The sequence below is a fragment of the Oncorhynchus mykiss genome, chromosome 10, assembly GCF_057628025.1.
Source record: "Oncorhynchus mykiss isolate SJ-2025 chromosome 10, ASM5762802v1, whole genome shotgun sequence".
NCBI lineage: Eukaryota > Metazoa > Chordata > Actinopteri > Salmoniformes > Salmonidae > Oncorhynchus > Oncorhynchus mykiss.
Genome location: NC_143031.1, coordinates 88,128,669 through 88,147,689, shown reverse-complemented (window position 1 = coordinate 88,147,689; position 19,021 = coordinate 88,128,669). Strand labels below are relative to the sequence as shown.

General features: G+C 42.6%; 1 protein-coding gene across 2 annotated transcripts in view; it reads left to right on the top strand.

Moving 5' to 3' along the window:
• ndst3 (N-deacetylase/N-sulfotransferase (heparan glucosaminyl) 3) overlaps window positions 1–18,029 on the top strand; it is a 117,680-nt gene extending 99,651 nt beyond the window's left edge. Inside the window, exons 11-16 of one of the 2 annotated variants that reach the window (XM_090188432.1) lie at window positions 4,953–5,076; window positions 7,846–8,020; window positions 12,528–12,698; window positions 15,299–15,408; window positions 15,700–15,799; window positions 17,724–18,029. In XM_090188432.1, the coding sequence (XP_090044558.1) occupies window positions 4,953–5,076; window positions 7,846–8,020; window positions 12,528–12,698; window positions 15,299–15,408; window positions 15,700–15,799; window positions 17,724–17,843 (800 nt within the window). In that variant the 3' untranslated portion in view covers window positions 17,844–18,029. Of the gene's footprint in view, window positions 1–4,952; window positions 5,077–7,845; window positions 8,021–12,527; window positions 12,699–15,298; window positions 15,409–15,699; window positions 15,800–16,961; window positions 17,111–17,723 lie in introns of those variants that run through there. The other variant, XM_090188433.1, reaches the window with a different exon arrangement.
• Window positions 18,030–19,021: the final 992 nt, after the last annotated feature.

Genomic DNA, 19,021 nt, shown 5'->3' with positions numbered 1-19,021 from the left:
AGAGTAGTAGAGAGAGAGAGAGTAATAGAGAGAGAGAGTAGTAGAGAGAGAGTAGTAGAGAGAGAGAGTTATAGAGAGAGAGAGTTATAGAGAGAGAGAGTAATAGAGAGAGAGAGTAGTAGAGAGAGAGTAGTAGAGAGAGAGAGTTATAGAGAGAGAGAGTAATAGAGAGAGAGAGAGTAGTAGAGAGAGAGAGTAATAGAGAGAGAGAGTAATAGAGAGAGAGAGTAATAGAGAGAGAGAGAGTAATAGAGAGAGAGAGAGAGTAGAGAGAGAGTAGTAGAGAGAGAGTAATAGAGAGAGAGAGTAATAGAGAGAGAGAGTAATAGAGAGAGAGAGTAATAGAGAGAGAGAGTAATAGAGAGAGAGTGTAGTAGAGAGAGAGAGTAATAGAGAGAGAGTAGTAGAGAGAGAGTAATAGAGAGAGAGAGTAATAGAGAGAGAGAGTAATAGAGAGAGAGAGTAATAGAGAGAGAGAGTAATAGAGAGAGAGAGTAATAGAGAGAGAGAGTAATAGAGAGAGAGTAGTAGAGAGAGAGTAGTAGAGAGAGAGTAATAGAGAGAGAGAGTAATAGAGAGAGAGAGTAATAGAGAGAGAGAGTAATAGAGAGAGAGAGTAATAGAGAGAGAGTAATAGAGAGAGAGAGTAATAGAGAGAGAGAGTAATAGAGAGAGAGAGTAATAGAGAGAGAGAGTAATAGAGAGAGAGTAGTAGAGAGAGAGTAATAGAGAGAGAGAGTAATAGAGAGAGAGAGTAATAGAGAGAGAGAGTAATAGAGAGAGAGTAGTAGAGAGAGAGTAATAGAGAGAGAGAGTAATAGAGAGAGAGAGTAATAGAGAGAGAGAGTAATAGAGAGAGAGAGTAGTAGAGAGAGAGAGTAATAGAGAGAGAGAGTAGTAGAGAGAGAGAGTAATAGAGAGAGAGTAGTAGAGAGAGAGTAGTAGAGAGAGAGTAATAGAGAGAGAGAGTAATAGAGAGAGAGAGTAATAGAGAGAGAGAGTAATAGAGAGAGAGAGTAATAGAGAGAGAGTAGTAGAGAGAGAGAGAGTAATAGAGAGAGAGAGTAATAGAGAGAGTAGTAGAGAGAGAGAGTAATAGAGAGAGAGAGTAATAGAGAGAGAGAGTAATAGAGAGAGAGAGTAATAGAGAGAGAGAGTAATAGAGAGAGAGTGTAGTAGAGAGAGAGAGTAATAGAGAGAGAGAGTAATAGAGAGAGAGTAGTAGAGAGAGAGTAATAGAGAGAGAGAGTAATAGAGAGAGAGTAGTAGAGAGAGAGTAATAGAGAGAGAGAGTAATAGAGAGAGAGAGTAATAGAGAGAGAGAGTAATAGAGAGAGAGTAGTAGAGAGAGAGTAATAGAGAGAGAGAGTAATAGAGAGAGAGAGTAATAGAGAGAGAGTAGTAGAGAGAGAGTAATAGAGAGAGAGAGTAATAGAGAGAGAGTAGTAGAGAGAGAGTAATAGAGAGAGAGAGTAATAGAGAGAGAGAGTAATAGAGAGAGAGTGTAGTAGAGAGAGAGAGTAATAGAGAGAGAGAGTAATAGAGAGAGAGTAGTAGAGAGAGAGTAATAGAGAGAGAGAGTAATAGAGAGAGAGTAGTAGAGAGAGAGTAATAGAGAGAGAGAGTAATAGAGAGAGAGAGTAATAGAGAGAGAGAGTAATAGAGAGAGAGAGTAATAGAGAGAGAGTGTAGTAGAGAGAGAGAGTAGTAGAGAGAGAGAGTAATAGAGAGAGAGAGTAATAGAGAGAGAGAGTAATAGAGAGAGAGTAATAGAGAGAGAGAGTAATAGAGAGAGAGAGTAATAGAGAGAGAGAGTAATAGAGAGAGAGTAGTAGAGAGAGAGAGTTATAGAGAGAGAGAGTAATAGAGAGAGAGAGTAGTAGAGAGAGAGAGAGTAGTAGAGAGAGAGAGTAATAGAGAGAGAGAGTAGTAGAGAGAGAGAGTAATAGAGAGAGAGAGTAATAGAGAGAGAGAGTTATAGAGAGAGAGAGTAATAGAGAGAGAGAGTAGTAGAGAGAGAGAGTAGTAGAGAGAGAGAGTAATAGAGAGAGAGAGTAATAGAGAGAGAGAGTAATAGAGAGAGAGAGTAATAGAGAGAGAGAGAGTAGTAGAGAGAGAGAGAGTAATAGAGAGAGAGTAATAGAGAGAGAGTAATAGAGAGAGTAGTAGAGAGAGAGAGAGTAATAGAGAGAGAGAGAGTAATAGAGAGAGAGAGAGTAGTAGAGAGAGAGAGTAATAGAGAGAGAGAGTAATAGAGAGAGTAATAGAGAGAGAGAGTAATAGAGAGAGTAGTAGAGAGAGAGAGAGTAATAGAGAGAGTAGTAGAGAGAGAGAGAGTAATAGAGAGAGTAGTAGAGAGAGAGAGAGTAATAGAGAGAGAGAGTAATAGAGAGAGTAATAGAGAGAGAGAGTAATAGAGAGAGTAGTAGAGAGAGAGAGAGTAATAGAGAGAGAGTAATAGAGAGAGAGTAATAGAGAGAGTAGTAGAGAGAGAGAGAGTAATAGAGAGAGAGTAATAGAGAGAGAGTAATAGAGAGAGTAGTAGAGAGAGAGAGAGTAATAGAGAGAGAGTAATAGAGAGAGAGTAATAGAGAGAGTAGTAGAGAGAGAGAGTAATAGAGAGAGAGAGTAATAGAGAGAGAGAGTAGTAGAGAGAGAGAGTAATAGAGAGAGAGAGTAATAGAGAGAGTAGTAGAGAGAGAGAGTAATAGAGAGAGAGAGTAATAGAGAGAGAGAGTAATAGAGAGAGAGAGTAATAGAGAGAGTAGTAGAGAGAGAGAGAGTAATAGAGAGAGTAGTAGAGAGAGAGAGAGTAATAGAGAGAGAGAGTAATAGAGAGAGTAATAGAGAGAGAGAGTAATAGAGAGAGTAGTAGAGAGAGAGAGAGTAATAGAGAGAGAGTAGTAGAGAGAGAGAGAGTAGTAGAGAGAGAGAGAGTAATAGAGAGAGAGAGTAGTAGAGAGAGAGAGAGTAATAGAGAGAGAGAGTGTAGTAGAGAGAGAGAGAGTAATAGAGAGAGAGAGTGTAGTAGAGAGAGAGAGAGTAGTAGAGAGAGAGAGAGTAATAGAGAGAGAGAGTAGTAGAGAGAGAGAGAGTAATAGAGAGAGAGAGTGTAGTAGAGAGAGAGAGTAGTAGAGAGAGAGAGAGTAGAGAGAGAGAGTAGTAGAGAGAGAGAGAGTAGTAGAGAGAGAGTAGTAGAGAGAGAGAGTAGAGAGAGAGAGTAGTAGAGAGAGAGTGTAGTAGAGAGAGTAGAGAGAGAGAGTAGTAGAGAGAGAGAGTTATAGAGAGAGTAGTAGAGAGAGAGTAGTAGAGAGAGAGAGAGTAGAGAGAGAGAGTAGTAGAGAGAGAGAGAGTAGTAGAGAGAGAGTAGTAGAGAGAGAGAGTAGAGAGAGAGAGTAGTAGAGAGAGAGTGTAGTAGAGAGAGTAGAGAGAGAGAGTAGTAGAGAGAGAGAGTAGTAGAGAGAGAGAGAGTAGTAGAGAGAGAGTAGAGAGAGAGAGTAGTAGAGAGAGAGAGTAGTAGAGAGAGAGAGAGTAATAGAGAGAGAGAGTAGTAGAGAGAGAGAGAGTAGAGAGAGAGAGTAGTAGAGAGAGAGTAGTAGAGAGAGAGAGAGTAGAGAGAGAGAGTAGTAGAGAGAGAGAGTAGTAGAGAGAGAGAGAGAGAGAGTAGAGATAGAGAGAGTAGAGATAGAGAGAGTAGAGAGAGAGAGTAGTAGAGAGAGAGTAGTAGAGGGAGAGAGTTATAGAGAGAGTAGTAGAGAGAGAGTAGTAGAGAGAGAGAGAGTAGAGAGAGAGAGTAGTAGAGAGAGAGAGAGAGTAGTAGAGAGAGAGAGAGAGTAATAGAGAGAGAGAGAGTAGAGAGAGAGAGTTATAGAGAGAGTAGTAGAGAGAGAGTAGTAGAGAGAGAGAGAGTAGAGAGAGAGAGTAGTAGAGAGAGAGAGAGTAGTAGAGAGAGAGTAGTAGAGAGAGAGAGTAGAGAGAGAGAGTAGTAGAGAGAGAGTGTAGTAGAGAGAGTAGAGAGAGAGAGTAGTAGAGAGAGAGAGTAGTAGAGAGAGAGAGTAGTAGAGAGAGAGTAGAGAGAGAGAGTAGTAGAGAGAGAGAGTAGTAGAGAGAGAGAGAGTAATAGAGAGAGAGAGTAGTAGAGAGAGAGAGAGTAGAGAGAGAGAGTAGTAGAGAGAGAGTAGTAGAGAGAGAGAGAGTAGAGAGAGAGAGTAGTAGAGAGAGAGAGTAGTAGAGAGAGAGAGAGAGAGAGTAGAGATAGAGAGAGTAGAGATAGAGAGAGTAGAGAGAGAGAGTAGTAGAGAGAGAGTAGTAGAGGGAGAGAGTAGTAGAGAGAGAGAGTAGTAGAGAGAGTAGTAGATAGAGAGAGTAGTAGAGAGAGTAGTAGTAGAGAGAGAGTAGTAGCGAGAGAGAGTAGTAGAGAGAGAGAGAGTAGAGAGAGAGAGTAGTAGAGAGAGAGTAGTAGAGAGAGAGAGAGTAGAGAGAGAGAGTAGTAGAGAGAGAGAGTAGTAGAGAGAGAGAGAGAGAGAGTAGAGATAGAGAGAGTAGAGATAGAGAGAGTAGAGAGAGAGAGTAGTAGAGAGAGAGTAGTAGAGGGAGAGAGTAGTAGATAGAGAGAGTAGTAGAGAGAGTAGTAGTAGAGAGAGAGTAGTAGCGAGAGAGAGTAGTAGTAGAGAGAGAGTAGAGAGAGAGAGTAGTAGAGAGGGTACAGCTCAGTGCACCTTGTTTGGTGTCAAATGTTTCTTCCTCGTTAGATACTGAACCCTGCAACCACAAACACACACACACACACACACACACACACACACACACACACACACACACACACACACACACACACACACACACACACACACACACACACACTCCTCTGACCTATAGTAACCCTCAGTGTTCCCTGATGAACAGATTTCTCTCCTCTTTTCCTGAATAATGTCCAGATTCCTCTTTTCCAGGAACAACAGAGCTCTGCCTCTTCCTCCTGATGCATCCTTCCATCTCTAGCAGCTTCCGCAGCAACAAGACGTATGGAGAGGTCCAGTTCTTCAACACCAACAACTACCACCAGGGAATAGACTGGTAATCTATGTTACTATATATCTATGATACAACTACCACCAGGGAATAGACTGGTAATCTATGTTATTAAATATCTATGATACAACTACCACCAGGGAATAGACTGGTAATCTATGTTGTTATATATCTATGATACAACTACCACGAGGGAATAGATTGGTAATCTATGTTGTTTTATATCTATGATACAACTACCACGAGGGAATAGACTGGTAATCTATGTTATTAAATATCTATGATACAACTACCACCAGGGAATAGACTGGTAATCTATGTTATTACATATATATGATACAACTACCACCAGGGAATAGACTGGTAATCTATGTTACTATATATCTATGACACAACTACCACCAGGGAATAGACTGGCAATCTACATTATCTATGATACAACTACTACCAGGGAATAGACTGGTAATCTACATTATCTATGATACAACTACCACCAGGGCATAGACTGGTAATCTATGTTACTATATATCTATGATACAACTACCACCAGGGAATAGACTGATAATCTACATTACTATATATCTATGATACAACTACCACCAGGGAATAGACTGGCAATCTACATTATCTATGATACAACTACTACCAGGGAATAGACTGGTAATCTATGTTGTTTTATATCTATGATACAACTACCACGAGGGAATAGACTGGTAATCTATGTTATTAAATATCTATGATACAACTACCACCAGGGAATAGACTGGTAATCTATGTTATTACATATATATGATACAACTACCACCAGGGAATAGACTGGTAATCTATGTTACTATATATCTATGATACAACTACCACCAGGGAATAGACTGGTAATCTATGTTATTACATATATATGATACAACTACCACCAGGGAATAGACTGGTAATCTATGTTGTTTTATATCTATGATACAACTACCACGAGGGAATAGACTGGTAATCTATGTTATTAAATATCTATGATACAACTACCACCAGGGAATAGACTGGTAATCTATGTTATTACATATATATGATACCACTACCACCAGGGAATAGACTGGTAATCTATGTTACTATATATCTATGATACAACTACCACCAGGGAATACTGGTAATCTATGTTACTATATATCTATGATGCAACTACCACCAGGGAATAGACTGGTAATCTATGTTATTATATATCTATGATACAACTACCACCAGGGAATAGACTGGTAATCTACATTACTATATATATCGATGATACAACTACCACCAGGGAATAGACTGGTAATCTATGTTACTATATATCTATGATACAACTACCACCAGGGAATAGACTGGTAATCTATGTTATTATATATCTATGATACAACTACCACCAGGGAATAGACTGGTAATCTACATTACTATATATATCGATGATACAACTACCACCAGGGAATAGACTGGTAATCTATGTTACTATATATCTATGATACAACTACCACCAGGGAATAGACTGGTAATCTATGTTATTATATATCTATGATACAACTACCACCAGGGAATAGACTGGTAATCTATGTTACTATATATCTATGATACAACTACCACCAGGGAATAGACTGGTAATCTATGTTATTACATATATATGATACAACTACCACCAGGGAATAGACTGGTAATCTATGTTGTTTTATATCTATGATACAACTACCACGAGGGAATAGACTGGTAATCTATGTTATTAAATATCTATGATACAACTACCACCAGGGAATAGACTGGTAATCTATGTTATTACATATATATGATACCACTACCACCAGGGAATAGACTGGTAATCTATGTTACTATATATCTATGATACAACTACCACCAGGGAATACTGGTAATCTATGTTACTATATATCTATGATGCAACTACCACCAGGGAATAGACTGGTAATCTATGTTATTATATATCTATGATACAACTACCACCAGGGAATAGACTGGTAATCTACATTACTATATATATCGATGATACAACTACCACCAGGGAATAGACTGGTAATCTATGTTACTATATATCTATGATACAACTACCACCAGGGAATAGACTGGTAATCTATGTTATTATATATCTATGATACAACTACCACCAGGGAATAGACTGGTAATCTACATTACTATATATATCGATGATACAACTACCACCAGGGAATAGACTGGTAATCTATGTTACTATATATCTATGATACAACTACCACCAGGGAATAGACTGGCAATCTACATTATCTATGATACAACTACTACCAGGGAATAGACTGGTAATCTATGTTACTATATATCTATGATACAACTACCACCAGGGAATAGACTGGTAATCTATGTTATTATATATCTATGATACAACTACCACCAGGGAATAGACTGATAATCTACATTACTATATATCTATGATACAACTACCACCAGGGAATAGACTGGCAATCTACATTATCTATGATACAACTACTACCAGGGAATAGACTGGTAATCTATGTTACTATATATCTATGATACAACTACCACCAGGGAATAGACTGGTAATCTACATTACTATATATCTATGATACAACTACCACCAGGGAATAGACTGGTAATCTACATTACTATATATCTATGATACAACTACCACCAGGGAATAGACTGGTAATCTATGTTACTATATATCTATGATACAACTACCAGCCGGGAATAGACTGGTAATCTATGTTATTATATATCTATGATACAACTACCACCAGGGACTAGACTGGTAATCTACCTTACTATATATCTATTATTGTACTTCCTGTCTAGGTATATGGAGTTGTTCCCGCTCCCATCTAACGTCACCAGTGACTTCCTGTTTGAGAAGAGCTCCGCCTACTTCCACTCAGAAGACGCTCCTCGCCGCGCCGCCGCCCTGCTGCCTAAAGCCAAGATACTGACCGTGCTGATCAACCCCTCAGACAGGGCTTATAGCTGGTACCAGGTATACACACACACACACACACACACACACACACACACACACACACACACACACACACACACACACACACACACACACACACACACACACACACACACGATGCCAAGATACTGACCGTGCTGATCAACCCCTCAGACAGGGCTTACAGCTGGTACCAGGTAAACACATGCACACACACACACACACACACACACACACACACACACACACACACACACACACAACGACCGTAACACACACTCCTATTCAACTCAAACACAACAGGATGCAGAATTTGAGTTTTGAGTTTGACAGGAAGTGTGTAATTAAATCTGGCAGGTCAATTCCATTTTATTATTATTCAATTATTTATTTACTATTTAACGAGGCAAGTTAAGAACAAATTATTATTTACAATGATGGCCTACATCGCGTTTCTCTGGAAACAGTGTTGATATGGTCTGTTGATAACCTCAGTGTTGATATGGTCTGTTGATAACCTCAGTGTTGATATGGTCTGTTGATAACCTCAGTGTTGATATGGTCTTTTAATAACCTCAGTGTTGATATGGTCTTTTAATAACCTCAGTGTTGATGTGGTATTTTAATAACCTCAGTGTTGATATGGTCTTTTAATAACCTCAGTGTTGATGTGGTATTTTAATAACCTCAGTGTTGATATGGTCTTTTAATAACCTCAGTGTTGATATGGTCTTTAAATAACCTCAGTGTTGATATGGTCTTTTAATAACCTCAGTGTTGATATGGTCTTTTAATAACCTCAGTGTTGATATGGTCTTTTAATAACCTCAGTGTTGATATGGTCTTTTAATAACCTCAGTGTTGATATGGTCTTTTAATAACCTCAGTGTTGATATGGTCTTTTAATAACCTCAGTGTTGATATGGTCTTTTAATAACCTCAGTGTTGATGTGGTATTTTAATAACCTCAGTGTTGATATGGTCTTTTAATAACCTCAGTGTTGATGTGGTATTTTAATAACCTCAGTGTTGATATGGTCTTTTAATAACCTCAGTGTTGATGTGGTATTTTAATAACCTCAGTGTTGATATGGTCTTTTAATAACCTCAGTGTTGATATGGTCTTTAAATAACCTCAGTGTTGATATGGTCTTTTAATAACCTCAGTGTTGATATGGTCTTTTAATAACCTCAGTGTTGATATGGTCTGTTGATAACCTCAGTGTTGATATGGTCTTTTAATAACCTCAGTGTTGATATGGTATTTTAATAACCTCAGTGTTGATATGGTCTTTTAATAACCTCAGTGTTGATATGGTCTTTTAATAACCTCAGTGTTGATATGGTATTTTAATAACCTCAGTGTTGATATGGTCTTTAAATAACCTCAATGTTGATATGGTCTTTTAATAACCTCAGTGTTGATGTGGTCTTTTAATAACCTCAGTGTTGATATGGTCTTTTAATAACCTCAGTGTTGATATGGTCTTTTAATAACCTCAGTGTTGATATGGTCTTTTAATAACCTCAGTGTTGATATGGTCTTTTAATAACCTCAGTGTTGATGTGGTATTTTAATAACCTCAGTGTTGATATGGTCTTTTAATAACCTCAGTGTTGATGTGGTATTTTAATAACCTCAGTGTTGATATGGTCTTTTAATAACCTCAGTGTTGATATGGTCTTTAAATAACCTCAGTGTTGATATGGTCTTTTAATAACCTCAGTGTTGATATGGTCTTTTAATAACCTCAGTGTTGATATGGTCTTTTAATAACCTCAGTGTTTAGAACAGACCGTTATTTATCCAACAACCATGTCATTTGATTGGCTTCTTTTTCAACATCTTCCAGGTCAACTTGAGGTTTCACTAATGCATTCTGGGAAATGTAGTATTCCCCCCCATATTGAACAACATGTGTCAGTGTCAATTGTTTCATCAGTACTTGATGTGCGTGTTGATAATGACATGTTTGATGTTTTATAATCACAATATACACTGAGTGGACAAAACATTAGGAACACCTGTTCTCTCCACGACCCAGACTGACCAGGTGAATCATTAGGAACACCTGTTCTCTCCATGACCCAGACTGACCAGGTGAATCATTAGGAACACCTGCTCTCTCCATGACCCAGACTGACCAGGTGAATCATTAGGAACACCATGATACAGACTGACCAGGTGAATCATTAGGAACACCTGCTCTCACCATGACCCAGACTGACCAGGTGAATCATTAGGAACACCTGCTCTCACCATGACCCAGACTGACCAGGTGAATCATTAGGAACACCTGCTCTCACCATGACCCAGACTGACCAGGTGAATCATTAGGAACAACTGCTCTCACCATGACCCAGACTGACCAGGTGAATCATTAGGAACACCTGCTCTCTCCATGACACAGACTGACCAGGTGAATCATTAGGAACACCTGCTCTCTCCATGACACAGACTGACCAGGTGAATCATTAGGAACACCTGCTCTCATCATGACCCAGACTGACCAGGTGAATCATTAGGAACACCTGCTCTCTCCATGACCCAGACTGACCAGGTGAATCATTAGGAACACCTGCTCTCTCCATGACACAGACTGACCAGGTGAATCATTAGGAACACCTGCTCTCTCCATGACACAGACTGACCAGGTGAATCATTAGGAACACCTGCTCTCTCCATGACACAGACTGACCAGGTGAATCATTAGGAACACCTGTTCTCTCCATGACCCAGACTGACCAGGTGAATCATTAGGAACACCTGTTCTCTCCATGACCCAGACTGACCAGGTGAATCATTAGGAACACCTGCTCTCATCATGACCCAGACTGACCAGGTGAATCATTAGGAACACCATGACCCAGACTGACCAGGTGAATCATTAGGAACACCATGACTCAGACTGACCAGGTGAATCATTAGGAACACCTGCTCTCTCCATGACCCAGACTGACCAGGTGAATCATTAGGAACACCTGCTCTCATCATGACCCAGACTGACCAGGTGAATCATTAGGAACACCATGACTCAGACTGACCAGGTGAATCATTAGGAACACCATGACCCAGACTGACCAGGTGAATCATTAGGAACACCATGACCCAGACTGACCAGGTGAATCATTAGGAACACCTGCTCTCTCCATGACACAGACTGACCAGGTGAATCATTAGGAACACCTGCTCTCTCCATGACACAGACTGACCAGGTGAATCATTAGGAACACCTGCTCTCTCCATGACCCAGACTGACCAGGTGAATCATTAGGAACACCTGCTCTCTCCATGACACAGACTGACCAGGTGAATCCAGGTGAAAGCTCTGATCCCTTATTGATGTCACCTGTTAAATCCACTTCAATCAGTGTAGATGAAGGGGAGGATGACAGGTTAAAGAAGGATTTTTAAGTCTTAAGACAATTGAGACAGTGATTGTGTATGTGCGCCATTCAGAGGGTGAACGGGCAAGACAACAGGTTGAAAGTGCCTTTGAACTGGGTATGGCAGTAGGTACCAGGGGGTTTGTGTCAAGAACTGCAACGCTGCTGGGTTTTTCACGCTCAACAGTTTACCAAGCATGTCAAGAATGGTCCAACCACCCAAAGGGCAAACTGTGGGAAGCGTTGTAGTCAACATGGGTCAGCATCCCTGGGGAACGCTTTCAACACTTCCAACACCTTGTAGAGTCCCCGACGAATCGAGGCTCCTCTGAGGGCAAACGGGGGGGCTCAACTCAATATCAGAAAGGCGTTCTTAATGTTTTGTTCGCTCGTTGTTTATCAAAATTCAGTATCCTGTTTACTACTTCAATTCAAATTAAAGGTGTGTGTGTGTGTGTGTGTGTGTGTGTGTGTGTGTGTGTGTGTGTGTGTGTGTGTGTGTGTGTGTGTGTGTGTGTGTGTGTGTGTGTGTGTGTGTGTGTGTGTGTGTGTGAGTGTGTGGTGTGTGTGTGTGTGTGTGTGTGAGTGTGTGTGTGTGTGTGTGTGTGTGTGTGTGTGTGTGTGTGTGTGTGTGTGTGTGTGTGTGTGTGTGTGTGTGTGTGTGTGTGTGTGTGTGTGTGTGTGGTGTGTGTGTGTGTGTGTGTGTGAGTGTGTGGTGTGTGTGTGTGTGTGTGTGTGAGTGTGTGTGTGTGTGTGTGTGTGTGTGTGTGTGTGTGTGTGTGTGTGTGTGTGTGTGTGTGGTGTGTGTGTGTGTGTGTGTGTGAGTGTGTGGTGTGTGTGTGTGTGTGTGTGTGTGGTGTGTGTGTGTGTGTGTGTGTGTGTGTGTGTGTGTGTGTGTGTGTGTGTGTGTGTGTGTGGTGTGTGTGTGTGTGTGTGTGTGAGTGTGTGGTGTGTGTGTGTGTGTGTGTGTGAGTGTGTGTGTGTGTGTGTGTGTGTGTGTGTGTGTGTGTGTGTGTGTGTGTGTGTGTGTGTGTGTGTGTGTGTGTGTGTGTGTGTGTGTGGTGTGTGTGTGTGTGTGTGTGTGTGTGTGTGTGTGTGTGTGTGTGTGTGTGTGTGTGTGTGTGTGTGTGTGTGTGTGTTCTAACGCGGTGTATTTCAGCACCAGAAGGCTCTTGAGGAACGCACCACGTCGATGCTCTCCTTCTATGATGTCATCAGCGCTCAACGCGGGGCGCCGTCCAACATCCGATCACTACAGAACCTCTGTCTCACCCCGGGACTCTACAATACACACCTAGAGCGATGGCTAACACACTACCCTGTTGACCAGGTATACACCCCAGGACTGTACAATACACACCTAGAGAGATGGTTAACACCCCAGGACTCTACTATACACACCTAGAGAAATGGTTAACATCCCAGGACTCTACTATAGACACCTAGAGAGATGGTTAACACCCCAGGACTGTACAATACACACCTAGAGAGATGGTTAACATCCCAGGACTCTACTATAGACACCTAGAGAAATGGATAACATCCCAGGACTCTGCTATACACACCTAGAGAAATGGTTAACACACCAGGACTCTACTATAGACACCTAGAGAAATGGTTAACACACCAGGACTCTACTATAGACACCTAGAGAAATGGATAACATCCCAGGACTCTGCTATACACACCTAGAGAAATGGATAACATCCCAGGACTCTACTATACACACCTAGAGAGATGGCTAACACCCCAGGACTCTACTATAGACACCTAGAGAAATGGATAACATCCCAGGACTCTGCTATACACACCTAGAGAGATGGTTAACACACCTGGACTCTACTATACACACCTAGAGAGATGGTTAACATCCCAGGACTCTACTATAGACACCTAGAGAGATGGTTAACACACCTGGACTCTACTATACACACCTAGAGAGATGGTTAACACACCAGGACTCTACTATAGACACCTAGAGAGATGGTTAACATCCCAGGACTCTACTATAGACACCTAGAGAGATGGTTAACATCCCAGGACTCTACTATAGACACCTAGAGAGATGGTTAACACCCCAGGACTCTACTGTAGACACCTAGAGAGATGGTTAACACCCCAGGACTCTACTATAGACACCTAGAGAGATGGTTAACACCCCAGGACTCTACTATACACACCTAGAGAGATGGTTAACATCCCCAGGACTCTACTATAGACACCTAGAGAGATGGTTAACACCCCAGGATTCTACTGTAGACCCCTAGAGAGATGGTTAACACCCCAGGACTCTACTATAGACACCTAGAAAGATGGTTAACACACCAGGACTCTACTATAGACACCTAGAGAGATGGTTAACACCCCAGGACTCTACTATACACACCTAGAGAGATGGTTAACACCCCAGGACTCTACTATAGACACCTAGAGAGATGGTTAACACACCAGGACTCTACTGTACACACCTAGAGAGATGGTTAACACCCCAGGACTCTACTGTACACACCTAGAGAGATGGTTAACACCCCAGGACTGTACAATACACACCTAGAGAGATGGTTAACACCCCAGGACTGTACAATACACACCTAGAGAGATGGTTAACACCCCAGGACTCTACTATACACACCTAGAGAGATGGTTAACACCCCAGGACTCTACTATACACACCTAGAGAGATGGTTAACACCCCAGGACTCTACTGTACACACCTAGAGAGATGGTTAACACCCCAGGACTGTACAATACACACCTAGAGAGATGGTTAACACCCCAGGACTGTACAATACACACCTAGAGAGATGGTTAACACCCCAGGACTCTACTGTACACACCTAGAGAGATGGTTAACACCCCAGGACTCTACTATAGACACCTAGAGAGATGGTTAACACACCTGGATTAACTTCTTGTTAATCCAACCATGTTCTCAGATTTCAAAAAGGCTTTACGGCGAAAGTATACCATGCGATTATCTGAGAACAGCACCCAGCAGACAAATCATTACAAACAGTAACTAGCCAAGTAGAAGAGTTACACAAGTCGGAAATAGAGATAAAATGAATCCCTTACCTTTGATGATCTCCATATGGTTGCACTCACAAGACTCCCATTTACTCAATAAATGTTAGTTTTGTTCGATAAAGTCCCTCTTTATATCCAAACACCTCAGTTTTGTTTGTGCGTTTAGTTCAATCATCCTCAAGGCTCAAAGGCAGTCAAAACAGGCAAACATGTTTCTAATCGATCCTTAGGTTGTTTTTAGTCGTAATAATCAATAATATTTCAACCGGACAACATCTTTGTCAATATAAAAGGAAAACAAGAAAGGCTCTCTGTCGCGCATGAAAAACCTCTGGGACACTGCAGTGTCCACTCAGAGTGGTCTTACTCCCTCTTTTTTCAGAATACAAGCCTGAAACTATTTCTAAAGACTGTTGACATCTAGTGGAAGCCATAGGAAGTGCAATTTGAGTCATAAGTCAATGGAATCCGTATAGGCAGCCAATGGGAAAACTACAACCATAAAAAAATCCCACTTCCTGGATGGATTTTTCTCAGGTTTTCGCCTGCCAAACTTTGGAGTGTTTTCTATCCAAATCTACCAATGATATATCCTATCCTAGCTTCTGGGCCTGAGGAGCAGGCAGTTTACTTTGGGCACGGAGGTGAAAATACTGTCCCCTATCCTGATGAAGTTTTAAAATAAATAACTTCCTGTCACGTAGTAGTATGTTGTAGTAATGTGTTATGGTCTGTCTGTCTGTCTGTCTGTCTGTCTGTCTGTCTGTCTGTCTGTCTGTCTGTCTGTCTGTCTGTCTGTCTGTCTGTCTGTCTGTCTGTCTGTCTGTCTGTCCGTCCGTCCGTCTGTCTGTCTGTCTGTCTGTCTGTCTGTCTGTCTGTCTGTCTGCCTCTGTGTGTGTGTAGCTGATGGTTATAGATGGACAGCAGTTGAGGAGAGATCCAGCTGCAGTGATGGAGGAGGTCCAGAAGGTCCTGGGAATTACTCCTCACTACAACTACACACAGAATCTACGGTACACACACAAACACACACAGACACACACGCACACACAGACACACACGCGCACACACAGACACACACGCGCACAAACAGACACACACACACACACACACAGACTCTCCTTTACGTTACATGACTCTCCCACGTTCTCTCTCTGAACTACTGTCTCTCTCCACGTTCTCTCTCCCCTCTCTTTCTCTCTCTCTCCCACTCCTCTTTATCCTCCCTCTCTCTCTCTTTCTACCCCCTCTCTCTACCCTCTCTCTCTCTCTCCCTCTCTATCTCTCTCTCTCTCTCTCTCCAGGTTTGACCAGCAGACGGGTTTGTGGTGTCAGCTTTTAGATGGGGGGAAGACTAAGTGTTTGTGGAGTAAAGGATTGGAGTATCCTCCTATGGAACCAGAGGTAACACACACAATGACACACACACACACACACTGACACACACTGACACACACACACACTGACACACACATTGACACACACAACCATAGTCAATCCAGATGTAACACACACACACACACACACACACACACACACTGACACACACACACACTGACACACACACTGACACACACACACTGACACACACACACACTGACACACACACACACACACAACCATAGTCATTCCAGACGTAACACACACTGACACACACACACACACACAACCACAGTCATACCAGAGGTAAAACACACTGACACACACAACCACAGTCATACCAGAGGCTGTGGAGTTGGCGTGGTCAGATTTCCCACAGGGCTTTGCTGCAGGCTGGAAAACGTCAGGCAATCAGATCCTTACAGGAAGTTAGACCTCAATCAGATCCTTACAGGAAGTTAGACCTCAATCAGATCCTTACAGGAAGTTATGACCCCAATTAGATCCTTACAGGAAGTTAGACCTCAATCAGATCCTTACAGGAAGTTATGACCTCAATTAGATCCTTACAGGAAGTTATGACCTCAATCATATCCTTACAGGAAGTTATGACCTCAATCATATCCTTACAGGAAGTTAGACCTCAATCAGATCCTTACAGGAAGTTATGACCTCAATCAGATCCTTACAGGAAGTTAGACCTCAATCAGATCCATTACAGGAAGTTATGACCTCAATCAGATCCTTACAGGAAGTTATGACCTCAATTAGATCCTTACAGGAAGTTAGACCTCAATCAGATCCTTACAGGAAGTTATGACCTCAATTAGATCCTTACAGGAAGTTAGACCTCAATCAGATCCTTACAGGAAGTTATGACCTCAATCAGATCCTTACAGGAAGTTAGACCTCAATCAGATCCATTACAGGAAGTTATGACCTCAATCAGATCCTTACAGGAAGTTATGACCTCAATTAGATCCGTACAGGAAGTTATGACCTCAATCAGATCCTTACAAGAAGGTATGACCTCAATCAGATCCTTACAGGAAGTTATGACCTTATTGTGACGCACACCATACCACACACCAAACACCATACCACACACCACACCACACAAAGAGAGATCGAAAGAAGATTTGAGGATACCCTTTATCTACCATCCCGTCATCCTCTCTCTCTCTAGGCACGGTCCTACCTGTCCAGGTATTATAGTCTCTCTCTCTCTCTAGGCACGGTCCTACCTGTCCAGGTATTATAGTCTCTCTCTCTCTCTAGGCACGGTCCTACCTGTCCAGGTATTATAGTCTCTCTCTCTCTCTCTAGGCACGGTCCTACCTGTCCAGGTATTATAGTCTCTCTCTCTCTCTAGGCACGGTCCTACCTGTCCAGGTATTATAGTCTCTCTCTCTCTCTAGGCACGGTCCTACCTGTCCAGGTATTATAGTCTCTCTCTCTCTCTCTCTCTCTCTCTCTAGGCACGGTCCTACCTGTCCAGGTATTATAGTCTCTCTCTCTCTCTCTCTCTCTCTAGGCACGGTCCTACCTGTCCAGGTATTATAGTCTCTCTCTCTCTCTCTCTCTCTAGGCACGGTCCTACCTGTCCAGGTATTATAGTCTCTCTCTCTCTCTCTCTCTCTAGGCACGGTCCTACCTGTCCAGGTATTATAGTCTCTCTCTCTCTCTCTCTCTCTCTCTCTAGGCACGGTCCTACCTGTCCAGGTATTATAGTCTCTCTCTCTCTCTCTCTCTCTAGGCACGGTCCTACCTGTCCAGGTATTATAGTCTCTCTCTCTCTCTCTCTCTCTCTCTCTCTCTCTCTCTCTAGGCACGGTCCTACCTGTCCAGGTATTATAGTCTCTCTCTCTCTCTAGGCACGGTCCTACCTGTCCAGGTATTATAGTCTCTCTCTCTCTCTCTCTCTCTCTCTCTCTCTCTCTCTCTCTAGGCACGGTCCTACCTGTCCAGGTATTATAGGGAACACAACATAGACCTGTCCAAGCTGCTCCACCGGCTGGGTCAGCCTCTCCCCTCCTGGCTGAGAGAGGAACTACAGAAGGTCAGCTAACAGGGTTAGAGGTCAGAGTTCAGGGGACATCGGCTGGGTCAGCCTCTCCCCTCCTGGCTGAGAGAGGAACTACAGAAGGTCAGATAACCTCTAACCCTACCAGCAGCCCAGGTTCATAGGTCAGGTGTTAAAGGTCAGGGACCATTAAGAGGAAGAGGGCGTGACCTTTCTGTGACCTCCCAACCCCGTGGTGAACCTGAGGATGGAAGAGAGACTATGAACAATAAACTCTGTCCTGGCTTGACCTCACAGAGGAGAAGAGATACTAGATCACTGATATCTGGAAGGATAACTGGATATCTTGGTCTCTGAACTCAGAGAGATTAGAGGGATGACTGACCTCTGGAACAGAACTGTGTTTCAGTTAATGGACTGGAGAGAGACCTATAGCCCATTCTCCATCCACCTCCCTCTCTTCTTCTCTCTCTCCATCCACCTCCCTCTCTTCTTCTCTCTCTCCATCCTTCCTCTGCCTCTCTCCATCCTTCTCCCTCTCTTCTTCTCTCTCTCCATCCCTCCTCTGCCTCTCTCCATCTACCTCCCTCTCTTCTTCTCTCTCTCCATCCACCTCCCTCTCTTCTTCTCTCTCTCTCTCCATCCACCTCCCTCTCTTCTTCTCTCTCTCCATCCACCTCCCTCTCTTCTTCTCTCTCTCCATCCACCTCCCTCTCTTCTTCTCTCTCTCCATCCCTCCTCTGCCTCTCTCCATCCTTCTCCCTCTCTTCTTCTCTCTCTCCATCCACCTCCCTCTCTTCTTCTCTCTCTCCATCCACCTCACTCTCTTCTTCTCTAACTCCATCCACCTCCCTCTCTTCTTCTCTCTCTCCATCCACCTCCCTCTCTTCTTCTCTCTCTCCATCCACCTCCCTCTCTTCTTCTCTCTCTCCATCCACCTCCCTCTCTTCTTCTCTCTCTCCATCCCTCCTCTGCCTCTCTCCATCCTTCTCCCTCTCTTCTTCTCTCTCTCCATCCACCTCCCTCTCTTCTTCTCTCTCTCCATCCACCTCACTCTCTTCTTCTCTAACTCCATCCACCTCCCTCTCTTCTTCTCTCTCTCCATCCACCTCCCTCTCTTCTTCTCTCTCTCCATCCACCTCCCTCTCTTCTTCTCTCTCTCCATCCACCTCCCTCTCTTCTTCTCTCTCTCCATCCACCTCCCTCTCTTATTCTCTCTCTCC